Source organism: Muntiacus reevesi, chromosome 9 (assembly GCF_963930625.1).
Source record: "Muntiacus reevesi chromosome 9, mMunRee1.1, whole genome shotgun sequence".
NCBI lineage: Eukaryota > Metazoa > Chordata > Mammalia > Artiodactyla > Cervidae > Muntiacus > Muntiacus reevesi.
Window position 1 is genome coordinate 39,783,220 of NC_089257.1, and position 13,228 is coordinate 39,796,447.

Consider the following 13,228-nt stretch of genomic DNA (forward strand, 5'->3'; position numbering starts at 1 on the left):
ATCAGCTGTGGGGAAGTGGCGGCTGAGGGCAGGACAGAGTGGCCCAGGCCCAGTGTCGGGAGGGTGGGCTGGGCCCGCAGGATGGCTAGCACACCTGAACTTTCTCCCTACAGCCCGAGTACATTGCCCTGGAATCGCTGAGCCAGGACTATGGCTTTGAACTGCTGGGCATGTGCCGGAACCAGAGTGAGGTCACTGCGGTGCTCAATGACCTGGGCGAGGACAGCGAGACTGAGCCCGAGGCCGAGGGTCTGGGCCAGGCCTTTGAGGAAGGCATCCCCAATCTGGCAAGGCTGCGACTGGCCGTCAACTACAACCAGAAGCGGGTCAGCTGGGCCCTGCCCACCTCCCCGGCCCTGCCCTGTCCCGTCGCCCTGTCCCCACTAGATGGCCCCTATCCAACCCTAAGCAAGTCCTTTCCCTGCCCTCAGGACCCCCTCATTATTTTTTTTAATATTTATATTTATTTCTTTGTGCCAGGATTTAGTTGTGGCATGTGGGATCTAATTCCCCATCCAGGGATCGAACCCAGGTCACCTGCATTGGGAGTACAGAGTCTTAGCCACTGGACCACTGGGGAAGTCCCAGGACCCCTCTTAGATCTTGATTCTGACCACCCTTCTCTCCAGGCCCTTGATCCTGTGGGTCTCCCACCCTCCCTTCTTACCGTCAGTCTAAGTCCCTAACCTCTGCCCAGCCTTGGAAGTCCCATGACCCAACCAGACCAGACTTCTGAGTTTTACCCGTTGGCCTGCTGAGTAGGTTTGGTCTGGTCTTTTTCTGTGGTAACACTTCAATATCTTACTCTATTCGGCAAGATTAGACTAGATCTCTCAGGGCTGAAATATCAAGTGATTTCATTTTTCCCCATCTCGTTAGATGCCCACCCCTAAGCCAAAGACATGTTCCCTTGCTAGCCTCCCCCAGTCTCTTACTCTCCCTCTCACCCACCCTCAGATATCCTAGCCCACCAGGAGCTTAACTAGAAACCTTCCTTTCCAATGACTGCCCAGGTCAGCAAATTCCACCTTCCCTGCTCCTCCCTTCCTCAAGACCATGCTACCTGGCGCCCCACATCACTAAGAAGACGAGGAACCCTCAGGGTTCTGGGACCTGTATCCAGTTGCACCCACCACTGCCTGGCTTAGATTCAACCATGTGGGATCTGGAGAGTCCAGAAAATTCTTTGAGCTCAGTTTCTCCTTCATAGACTAGGAAGCTAAGTCCCAAGGAGGGGTGGGGTCTGCCCAAGGTCACTTGGCAAGTGGGTTGCCTCTTCTTAACTGGCTGGCCTGGGGCGAAAAGAAACATGGTTCACTTTCTACACAGGGAAGTCAGGGCACCTGACTGGCTCCTCTTCTTTTTCCCTGGCCTGTGGTCACTCCTTCCACTCATACCCTTCTCTGTTTAGTTTGTAGCACACCCCATCTGCCAGCAAGTCCTGTCCTCCATCTGGTGTGGGAACCTGGCTGGCTGGCGTGGGAGCACCACTATCTGGAAGCTCTTCGTCGCCTTCCTCATCTTCCTCACCATGCCTCTCCTCTGCCTTGGCTACTGGCTGGCACCCAAGTCCCGGGTACTAAGAATATAAATAATGATAATTGTCATTTATTGAGCACTTGTTTTATGCCAAGCCCTGAGCTGGGCCCTTAATGTTCCTTTTAGGTAATTTGAGGTGGTTCTGGAAGGTAGGCATTGCACCTGGATTTTACAGTGAAGACACAGGGATCAGAAATTCTCTTTTGTCCACAGGAAATAGCAGAATTGGGATTGAAACTGAGGTCTCTCTGCCTCCAAAGCCTGAGTCCTATATGCAGTCTCTCCTAATGAAACCCCCACCCCAACCTCAAATTCTTTGGGAGCCCTTTTGGACTCAGATATTTCTATTCCTTACTACGAGCCAGACATCATGCCTGGCACTGTGGATATAAAAAAGATCAAGACCCTGTAAACCAGGTGAGGAATAGGGTAAGCAGTGCTCCAGGAGGCAGGAAAAGGGCATCCATCCAACGTCCCAGGGAGGGAGAATGCAAAGCATTAGAGAGACTGAAAGGAATTCTGTGTAGCTAAAGCATAAGAGCAAATAGCAATCAGCCAATGGTGGGAAGCAAGCAGGGGCCCAGGTTCCACAGAACCTTATGCAATGTTGAGAGCCCCTGGAGGATTGTAATGAGGTAAGAGATCCTATTAGCTTTGTGTTTTATAAAGCTCTCTCTCTTAGGGGTGTAAAGGATGAATTGGGGTAGGGGTGGGAGTCCAAGAGGCTGTCAGAGTGTGTGAGAGAAAGGAGAAAGGATGCAGAGATGCCTTCAGGCTTCCTGTTCTGGGTGGTCAGGACGTTTTCTAAGATGGGGACACAGGAGGAAAAGGAAGACGTTTGAGATCCAAAGATGATAAACTTACTTTTTAATATGGTTGTGATCGAAGAGCCTGTGGGACCCCCCAGGGAAAGTTACTTTACTTCTGTGATCCTCAGTTCCTAGCTTAAAATTGGAAATAATGATAACCCACCTCCTATAGTTGTGAAGGAAAACATCAATATGGAAGGGGAAGGCCTAATATACAGTACATTCTTGATAAACGTCTGAATGAGTGAGTGAATAAAAGGAGGAGACACGTGAGGACTGAGCATTCCGGAAGTTCTCCTGGGAGGGGAGAAGTGTGAGCAGGACTCTGAGAAGCCTGCTCTCCTTCCTCCCTTGCAGTTGGGCCGCCTGCTGAAGATCCCAGTGCTGAAGTTCCTGCTGCACTCGGCCTCCTACCTGTGGTTCCTCATCTTCCTGCTGGGAGAGTCCCTGGTCATGGAGACGCAGCTGAGTACCTTCCGAGGCCGCAGCCAGAGTGTCTGGGAGACTTCACTGCACATGGTTTGGGTTGCAGGTACATGGGTGGGGCCTTTTATTTGTGGTAGACTCCCTCCTGGGGACCCCCTCATTTTTCTTCACAGTGAGCCTTCCTATACGGGTTGGCCCCTGAAGATGCTCCCTGAATATGTAACCAGACCCCTCCGGGCTCTAGTTCACCTTGGGTTTCCCCTTCACCTCTAATCAGGGGACTTCACCCTGTGATAGATCCCTGAGTACGTATCCCATTCTTCCCCTATCCTGGCATTAGTCACTACCCACTCTGGATGTTCATATCCTCTCACAAACAAGACACTGGTCCATGGTGTTAGGTGGCAGATCACCTTGGTATTACGGTAGCCAGCAAGTACACCACCAGGCAATTTATCCCAAAGGTCATGGAGCAGAAAGACTCATAGACCAAAATAAGATGCTTGAATCATACAGTTTATTACATAAGTACATACAAATGGTGTATTTACGATGGTGCTGTTTTAAGGACCAGAGGTTTGAGCAGAGGATACCATAGCCAGAAGCTGCCTGGGCTCAGCACTTGATCTGTAGGAGAAACACAGGGACACGTATGTCTGACCGCAACTGTAGCTTACTAATCATCCTGGCGAGCAGCTATGACTTATCTTTGCAATTTTGTTGCAGAGGACTTGTGAGGCCACTGGTATTACCAGTGGGGAGCTAATTTAAGATCAGATGAATCCTAAGGGCCTCATTTGTCTCGTGTATATTCAGTGTCACTAATATTGAATGTCGACCCTGAATATTCTACGTGTTCACACACATATGTTCTCTGTGTGTGTGTGTGTGTGTGTATGCGCTCAGTTGCTCAGTCATGTCTGACTCTTTGTGACCCCATGGACTGTAGCCCACCAGGTTCCTCTGTCCATGGAATTTTCCAGGCAAGAGTACTGAAGTGAGTTGCCATTTCCTACCCCAAGGGATCTTCTTGGCCCAGGGATTGAACCTGCGTCTCTTGCATCTCCTACATTAGCAGGCAGTTTCTTTATCACTGCACCACTTGGGAAGCCCAACATATGTGTTCTACTTGCTTTATTTGTCCAACATGTCACCTGGATAACTAACTTATATATGCTTAACGCATAAGTTTCACCCATTCCATTTGGTGTTCTTTCCTTCTATAGCAAAACTGCATTTTCTCAAACAGTTCAACAAATGCAGTTGACAAGAATCCCCAGAGCTCTGTTGAGCATTTGGCTGGTCAGCTCAGCAGCTGGGCTGGGCTCCCCTTCCTCATCTATCTTCTCTTGATTTACCTCTAGCTTAGTTGGCAACTCCCAAACCACCAGTAGACTAAGTCTGCTACTCCACCCTATAACAAGTCAGTCAGTGAGGCACGAGAGGAAATTTGGCCAAGAAACTCTGGAGAAGAAAATAAGAGTGACCCGAGAAGAAAATTTTCCCATCCAACTGTTTACTAATCATTATTGACCTGTATTGGGTGGAGGTGAAACCAGTATAGTTCCTGCCTGCAGGGAAAGAAGTCTTAAGGAACAGCATTCCTCATTTCTTCATGTAGTGAACACCTGCTGCTGCTCTATTGTGAGCAAAGCCCTGAGAACACATGGATAAATTAATTAGGATTCCATCCAGGAACTTCTCTTGTGATCTGGTGGTTAAGACTCCACACTCTCAATACAGGGGTCCTGGGTTCAATCCCTGGTTAGGGTACTAGATCCCACACACCACATTTTAAAAAGATTCTGCATGCCACAGTTACAGATCCCACATGCTGTAACAAAGATTGAGCATCTGGCATGCTGCAACTAAGACCCTGCACAGCCAAATAAAGATATTTTAAATAAATAGGGTTCCATCCACCCATTCAACATACATCTGAGCATGTATCCCACCTTCACAAGGTGCTCTGCTGCCATGGAAACGGACTCAGTTCCCACCATGCCCTACTTGTCTCCAGGCCCATGGGAGTTCTCTTTCCCCACAACCCCCTCCCCTTTCATGCTGCCCCAGCTTCCACTCCTCTATCCGGTCTCAGCTCAAACATCACTCTCTGTGAGACATGAAGCTTTCCCTGGTTCCCAAATCAGGGTGAGGATCAGTTCCTAAACACTCCAAGGATGGCCTCTGTTCCCCTGCTCTCCTTCACCTTAGCACTGACCATGCTGGGCTGTAATGACTTGGCTATTTGCCCACCTCCCTCACTAGATCATGAGCCCGGGGAGGCCTGTGTCTTCACCACAGGATCCACTGGCACATGGTAGGAGCTTAATCAGTGTTTATTCAATAGTGATTGGTGGGCCTTGTTCTGGGCACTGTGGACAAGGAGGTGAATAGACCACAGTCCCTGCCCTTGAGGGGTTCCAAGTTCAGGGAGGGGAGGGGAACAGACCCAGGAAGAGATACCTTGCAGTACTCCATGGCAACGGCATCACAGAAATCTGAAAAGAGCTGTGAGAACACACTGCTCCTGGTTAGAGAAGGCTTCAGAGAGGAGGTGAGATTTGTCCTGGGTTGCAAAGGTGAGCCTGCCTTCTAAAGGGTGTGGAAGGGCTTTCTAGGTGTGGACAGAACCATGAGTGAAAAAGCACGTGCTTGTATCCAGGGAGTGGAGAAGGGCATGATGTGTCAGGGTCACCTGGTTAACGGGGTCCAGCTCTCAAGACCCTCCCTCCCCAGGCCTGGCCCTGGGCTGATCATGAGCAGGTTGATAATTTGGAGCCCCTTCAAATCAATATTCTCTAAATATTTGTCAGTGTGTATATGGTGGACGGCAGGGAGACCCAGATTTAGATCATCCCCTCGCAATAACCAGCCTCTCCAGGTGTTACTTTCTGAGTTTATCAGCTAACCAGATCACTGAAACTGGCCCCACGGCCAAGTCTGCATCAGCCAGTTCTCTTTATTTCCATAGAAGATCTTTGTGACATTGAAGCAGACTAAATGCCTACATTTTATCACTTTCATGCCTGGGATATTTTAGTTCCCCCTCACCCAGTGGAGAGGTTCCCCCCACCAACCACACCCACACACCCAGCTCTGACCTGGATGCAAGCGGTGTCTCAGCTGGTGCTGGCGCCCTGCCGCCTCCTTCAGGCTTCCTGTGGTTTGAGTGTAAGGAAGTGTGGATCGAGGGCCTGCGCAGTTACCTCCTGGACTGGTGGAACTTCCTGGATATGGTCATCCTCTCCTTGTACCTGGCGGCCTTCACGCTGCGCCTCCTCCTGGCCGGGCTTGCACACAAGCACTGCCAGGATGACCCCGACGGGGCTGCCTGCCACTACTTCACCTCGGCTGGTGAGTGCCCCCTAGCGCAGTCCTGAATCCCCCAGCCCCCTCTCTTCCTTGGCTCTTGGCCTCAGCGCCTCCCCCCGTCCCCATTCCCCCTTGCACAGAGCGGAGCGAATGGCGCACGGAGGACCCCCAGTTCCTGGCTGAGGTGCTCTTCGCTGTCACCAGCATGCTCAGCTTCACCCGCCTGGCCTATATCCTGCCGGCCCATGAGTCGCTGGGCACCCTGCAGATTTCCATGGGCAGGATGATTGACGACATGATCCGGTGCGTACTGCCTCTGCTCCGAGCATCTTCCCCTCCGACGGACCCCATCTGACCTCCTTCTGAAGTTCCCCAGCTCTAGTTAGCACAGGGGTTCCTAACCTGGGTTCCTTGTACAGGGTCCAGAGACCTTGGAAACCCTGGAGCTATAGGAAAATGTGGGAATGTAAATGTCAAGATACATTTCTCTGCAGAGAGGGTCTACACGTGCTACATGCATGCTAAGTTGCTTCAGCTGTCCAACTCTTTGCCACCCTATGAACCATAGCCACCAGGCTCCTCTGTCCATGGGGTTCTCCAGGCAAGAATACTGGAGTGGGTTGCCATGTCCTTCTCTAAGGGATCTTCCCAACCCAGGGATTGAAGCTGTGTCTCTTAAGTCTGCATTGGCAAGCAGGCTCTTTACCACAAGGGCCACCTGGGAAGCCAGAGAGGGTCTATAACTTTCATCTAATTCTCAAAGAGACCTATGACTCCAAAGATCAAGAACCACCAAATGAAGAAAAAGCCCTTGGTTGGCATGCCAGTTCTGTTGCTGTCTCCATGGTCAACCTGGGGCTCCATTTCCCCATTTTTGAGGTGAGACACTGACTCAAGGGTCCCTTTGGATGGTTCTCCTTATACAACTGCTCTTGGAACTTATGGAATTATCTGGTCTTCTTGATAATTATCATCTAATCATTTGCAGCATACCTGGCCTTTCACCCTAATCAGAACCCATAGTTAATGCCGGCTTCCCTGGAAATCCCCTGCCTTAGGTAGGATGGGAGTGGGTGCCCTTGGTGGGAAAAAACCTTTGTTATGTCTGTGAACATCTTCAGCTCAGCTCAGCTTCCATCCCTCCCTGCAGCAAGCCAACTCAACTCACACACGGCTTTAACTCTGCGGGTGAGAAATTCTGTCCAGTAGGACTCTGTGACTCTCCCCCATCCCTGTACCACATCTCAGCATCTCAGTCCCTCCCTGGGAGCCTGGGCCATCCTTAACTTTGACTGTTTCAACCCAGAAACTTCTATTCTGGAGGGAGAGTTTCTGTTTCAACACCCTTTAAATCGCTTCTCATTTCCCACCCCCCTAATTTCTCTCTTCTTAATAACTGAATCCTTGCCAAGTAGAGGCTGAACCTAGGAGCCATCACCCCCATCCCTCTTCCTAGAGCCTGACTTCTCCCAGGGTAGAGACCTGTTCTGACCCTTCCCCATTCCGCCCCTGGCCAGGTTCATGTTCATCCTCATGATCATCCTGACCGCCTTCCTCTGTGGCCTCAACAACATCTATGTGCCTTACCAGGAGACTGAGCGGCTGGGCAAGTACGCTGGGGTGGAGGCGGGCCAGGCAGGTGGGAGTCTGGGCATTCTGGGCAGAAGGGGGACATGTACCTAAGCAAGGAGGTATGTTTGGGGAATAGCAAGACTTCCTCCATGGCTGGCACATGGAGGGGATTTTGAGAGAGGAAGCAGGAGAGGGTAGAGGGGCCAGGTCATGGAACTCATGAAGGGCCTGCCAAGAAGCCTGCCTTACCCTGCCTTTCCCAGGCCAGAGAGCTCCAAGTGGCCTCCCAGGCAATCATTCAATCATGAATTCATGAGTGCAACTACATGATGGTTTTATTAATGATGCTGAAGGACTTGTAGTTGGATCTATGGATGCTTGTCAAAGCTTTCTCAAAGTAAATGGAGGCTTTATTCAGACCAACCCTTTTTCCCAAGAATCCTTGTTCACATTCTGGCTTCTGGATGTTGAAAAACTTTGCTGACATGGTTTAAAGCATGAATCTTAGTGCTAGGGACAGGAACTACTCCTTCCAACCCCCTTCAAGGACCCTGGTGGGATCAGTCACTCCACAGTAGCACAAACAGGCTGAGTCCTCCTGCTCTTTGGTGGGTGACAGCTAAGTAAAAGTATTTTTGCTAAAAACCTCAGGTAGGTTGCATAATAGGCATCTGGACTGAGAGTAGTTAGGAGCATTTAAAGTTTGACAAACAGAAGTCCAGCACATCAACGCAGCATTGAGAAAGAACACACTGAATGCAGTGTGGAGGATGGAAGAGGCATAGTGTCCATCTCACCCCCATCTCCACCCAGAACATAAAGTCCCTGAATACAGGGACTCTGCTTGTCTTGTTCACGGCTGCATCCTTAGCACCTGTTCCCGGTACTGCTGTGTGCTCAGTAAATTCTGGCTCAGAAACAGCAAGCAGTCCAAAGGACTTCATGTAAGCAGAGCGCCTTTGGCTGGGTCCTCAGGGTGAGGAGGATGAGGAGGAGTGAGTCTGGGTGGCCCCCAGGCTCATCTCCCACCCCTCACATCCTACCCTTTGACCCACTGTGCCAGTTTCAATGAGACCTTCCAGTTTCTGTTCTGGACAATGTTTGGCATGGAGGAGCACAGTGTGGTGGACATGCCTCAGTTTCTGGTGCCGGAATTCGTGGGCCGGGCCCTCTATGGCATCTTTACCATCGTCATGGTGATTGTGCTGCTCAACATGCTCATTGCCATGATCACCAACTCATTCCAGAAGATTGAGGTATGTGAACTGAGGGAAGCAGCTCGGGCCAGAGGGAAGAAGAGAGAAAGGGAAGGAAAGGAATAGGATGCAAGGAGTCAAGAGATTTGGGCTCCTGCTCTGTCACCATTACTGCCGTGTTTTGATACTGGGGACAAGTTTTCCTCTCAAGCCTTCCACTTCCTCGTCTGTAGATTGAGGGTCTTGATGGTGCTATTGTTTTTATCAGACACAAGACTAGCGCTCATTCCACATTAGGGCTGGAAGAAAGTGTGTGTTGTGGAAAAGTAGGTGGAAACATGAGAAGTGAGAGGGAAGGAGATGGATGAGTTAGGGTTTGTGGGCTGGAGAACAGGCTGGCAGGAATTGAATGTCAGAAGGAGGCAAGATGATGGGGAGGAAGCGGGAAGGGAGTTGCAAACAGGGGAGATGTGGATGACAGGTGAGGATGGAGACAAGAGTGGGGAGAAGAAAGTGGTGGGCACACAGGAGATGAGAGACCAGAGGACTGAGGGGGAATGGGGCAGACTGAGCGGGCAGGAGGGCTAAGCACCAAAGTGGTCCTTGCTGAGCACTCGCCTCCGGGCCCTCAGGACGCTGCTGACGTGGAATGGAAGTTTGCTCGCTCAAAACTCTACCTGTCCTACTTCCGAGAGGGCCTGACACTGCCCGTGCCCTTTAACATCCTGCCCTCCCCCAAGGCCATCTTCTACCTGCTCAGGTAAGGACCTCGGGGCCCTCACTCCCAAACCCCCAGCACTCAGCACTCCCACCCCGCTCCCGCCCCATCTCCCTGGACCCTTTCCTCTGACTAACCCCTTCCCACCATCTCAATGTCTCAGGAGAGTTTTTCGCTTCATTTGCTGTTGCCAATTCTGCTGCAAAACCAAGAAGCCAGACTATCCCCCAATCCCCACCTTTGTGAGTATCACATGTGCTTGTTGTGAGTCTTCCTCACATCGGGCTTTTAGCTGCACTCTCTGTACCATTTGTCTGAACACCCCTGGCTCGTCTGTCTTCCCAGATATGTTTGTAGAAAGCCTGCTCCCAGTTTCTACTCTCTCCTGTGGCCTTTCCCTCTGCCTGGCTCTGGCTATTCCCTAAATCTCCAATCCTATATCATCCAGTTTAAAATGAAGTCCATGCCACCCTCCTCCCAAGCCACCAATACCCCGCAAGCTCCAGGCAAAACTTTTTGCCCTAAACCAAGCCAAGAAACTATTGAATGTTTTCCACAGTAAAACATTTAGGAGCTAAGGGAAGAATGCCCCACACACCGGGAAATTCGAAGGTGACTGAGGCCTGAGAGAGGAGGGCAGGCCTCCAGGGGACTAACTTACCTCTGCTTATCTGCTCCCTAACTCAGTCTGGCTTGGCATGGGACCCCTCCTAATTCAGATAGCATTATTGCAGGGGGTCCCATCTGTTCCCCTTAAAACATGTCACCTGAGGGTCTCTCTAAGGCAAGGTCTCTGTAAGTTCAGCTCTGTGAAGCCACAGGCCAGCGCTGAGGCTCAGAGGCCCCTGGATCCCCTGATGAAGTAGGCCTTCCCTTATCTGATTGGTCAATAGTTTGTTTAATAAATACTTACCTAAGCACACCTATACTGAAAATAAAGATATGCAGGATGGTGGACCCCTGAAGTGCTGACAGTCTAGAGCAGCAAAAAGAAACGGCATGTAGGATCTTTCCTGACGAGGGGTTGTACCAGTATCCCCTGCATTGCAAGGCAGATTCTTAACTACTGGACCATCAGGGAAACCCCCCATCTCCATATTTAGTGTGGAGATGTTCAGCCTGAAGAAGCTGAGCAGCTTGGCTCAAGGCTCCCAGAGGCAAAATGACCAAGCTGAGATTTCAGCCTGTTTTCCAAGCCCAGCACTTTGCCATCTTCACCTCTGCTCCCTCTATTATCTGCCCCAAAGGCCTGACTTGCCTTCCTGGTTCTGTCCTGAGGCCTGAAACTGGACCCAGAACCGATCACTTTAACCTGCACGATGGTTTCCATTTCCTTTGCATGAGCTAGTCCATGCAGATGCATCCCCATATCCTCTAGTCTCCCCTCTGAGGAATCTGAAGGACAGGGTTAACCTGCCCTGACTCAGCTCAAAAAAACCAAGGATGGGTTGGTGGCACGAGAGAGCTCAACTCTGTCCTGCTCAGCTTTTCTCCTTGCCCACTCCCCTCTTCCTCCTCTTCCTCTCCTAACCCTCACCCACCTCCCTCCCTGGTTCCGTTGCACTCAGTCATTCCACAATGTGTGACCTCCATCCAGACTACCTGCCAGACCTACACGAAGGTCTGGATGTGTGACCTTCAGGGATAGACAACTCTGCACAGACTGTGCCTCTATCCTTCATTGCCTGGGGGAGGTTGCAGTGAGAAGAGAAAGACTGGGGGTGAGGAATCCCTCTTACCCTCCTGTCTTCCTGTCCCAGGCAAATCCTGGGGCAGGGGCAAGGCGTGGGGAGGGAAAGCGTGGATCCTACCGGCTTCGTGTCATCAAGGCCCTGGTGCAACGCTACATAGAGACTGCCCAGCGGGAGTTTGAGGAGACTCGTCGGAAAGGTTAGCTGCTCACTTCCAAGCCTTCCCCATTCCTGTCCCTTGCTCATCTGGAACACCCAGCCTCACACCTCTCGTCTAGCCTGCAGTTCTCTCTGTGGCCCCCTCTGACCCACCCTTGGAAGCCACAACTTGCAGAGAGAGTGTGTGCCCTTGCACTCAATAACCCCCAGGCCCACCCCCCCCCCCATTCAGACATTTATCCCACTCCCTTCATTTATCCCTTTGTTCCTATCTTCATTAATATGTTCATTTATTCTCTCAACGCTCCCTTATGCATTCACTCTTTCACTTTATTCATCATTCATTCATTCATTCAATCAGAGTTCATTACTATGCCCCCTTGTTCCCAGTAGGGACACATGGGAAGCTTTCAGTTTGGTGAGGAAGAGAAACCATCTCCCTAGTCAGGAAGTGCTTTAAAAAAGAGAAACAAATTGCAGTGGGAGCTCAAAGGAGAGGAAGAGCCTATCACTGTGAGAGGCTCATGGGAAGGCAGAAGGCTAGAGTACCAGAAGCTGGACAGAGAGAGAGGGTTGGGTCTGCACTCGGCCCTGAGGGTGGGTGTGAGCAGGACAGATGTAAATGGGGAAGAGGAGGACAGGGCAGATATACATATATCTACCCATAGACAATCCTCATCCCTATGGCTCCTGACCCCTCTATGGTCCATGAGACCTTCATTTTGCTATCTTCTAAATCCATCACCACCCCAGCTCTGCTGATTCATCCACTGCTGACGGAGCCTGCTAACCTGGCCCAAACCCAGTGCCAATCCCTCACTTCCTCCAGTTCTCCTGCTTCAGGATCCTCCGGCATACCCTCCCCTGTTGAGGGTAGAGATGGACCAGGGCAGACTCACCTTCTGAGAGAACCCCATCTCTACTCCCAACCCTCAGACCTGGGCAACAGACTGACAGAGCTGACCAAGACGGTGTCTCGACTGCAAAGTGAGGTAGCCGGTGTGCAGCGGGCTGTGGTGGAGGCAGGGCCACGCCGGCCGCCCGGAGGAGCCAGCATCCTCAGTCGCTACATCACCCGAGTGCGCAACAGCTTCCAGAACCTGGAGCCCCCCATCCCTGAGACCCCGGAGCTGACAGTGCCAGCGACGGTGGGAACCCAGGGGTCTTCAGAAAGAGGGCTTCCGGATGCTGGAGGGGCTCAGGCTCCAGCTTCTGGGGAGTCTGCCCCCTCCTCCCCAGCTCACGTGTTAGTGCACAGGGAGCAAGAATCAGAGGGGGCCGGGGACCTGCCCCAGGAGGCAGACCTGGGGGCCGAGGAGGGGACCTGATGCTGGGGGAGGTCCCTTCTCTTGTGACTGGAGCAGCCTAGATGGCTGAGGGCGGGGGTCACTTCATAGGAGCCACTGCTGCTTTCCTTGCCTCAATAAAGCCTCTGATCTGGAGCTCAGATGTCTCCAGACTGTGTGAGAATCTCTGTCTCATGATGTTTTCAAATTACCAACCCTGAAATGAACCCTGGTGGGAGCCAAAACACAGAGAAATGGCTTGCTCTGGGACCTGATATCTTGGGCTTAGGATCCTACTTTGAGCTCCTTCAGACTTTTGATGGAAATGAGGCTGGGAGGCAGGGGTCCTGGTTTGAAAACAACCTCCCTGACCTTCAGCAAGTTGCTTCCTTCCTTGGCTCTGCATTCCTTGTCAGACAAACGGCCGAGGAAGCCATCTGTCCCCCTCCCTGCCTTCCTGGCTGTTGTGAGGAACCTCTCTGTCTATTAAAGCATCTGGGGTTGCAGGCTATGGGGT

At 51.4% G+C, this 13,228-nt stretch overlaps 1 protein-coding gene across 1 annotated transcript in view; it reads left to right on the forward strand.

Annotated features, from left to right (window-relative positions):
* The window catches only part of LOC136174749 (short transient receptor potential channel 2), a 17,077-nt gene extending 4,324 nt beyond the window's left edge, over window positions 1–12,753 (forward strand). Inside the window, exons 3-13 of the mRNA XM_065944935.1 lie at window positions 114–326; window positions 1,412–1,576; window positions 2,706–2,880; window positions 5,931–6,131; window positions 6,230–6,392; window positions 7,607–7,699; window positions 8,725–8,917; window positions 9,490–9,617; window positions 9,739–9,817; window positions 11,336–11,465; window positions 12,362–12,753. Coding sequence (XP_065801007.1) covers window positions 114–326; window positions 1,412–1,576; window positions 2,706–2,880; window positions 5,931–6,131; window positions 6,230–6,392; window positions 7,607–7,699; window positions 8,725–8,917; window positions 9,490–9,617; window positions 9,739–9,817; window positions 11,336–11,465; window positions 12,362–12,753 — 1,932 coding nt within the window. The remainder of the gene's footprint in view (window positions 1–113; window positions 327–1,411; window positions 1,577–2,705; window positions 2,881–5,930; window positions 6,132–6,229; window positions 6,393–7,606; window positions 7,700–8,724; window positions 8,918–9,489; window positions 9,618–9,738; window positions 9,818–11,335; window positions 11,466–12,361) is intronic.
* Window positions 12,754–13,228: the final 475 nt, after the last annotated feature.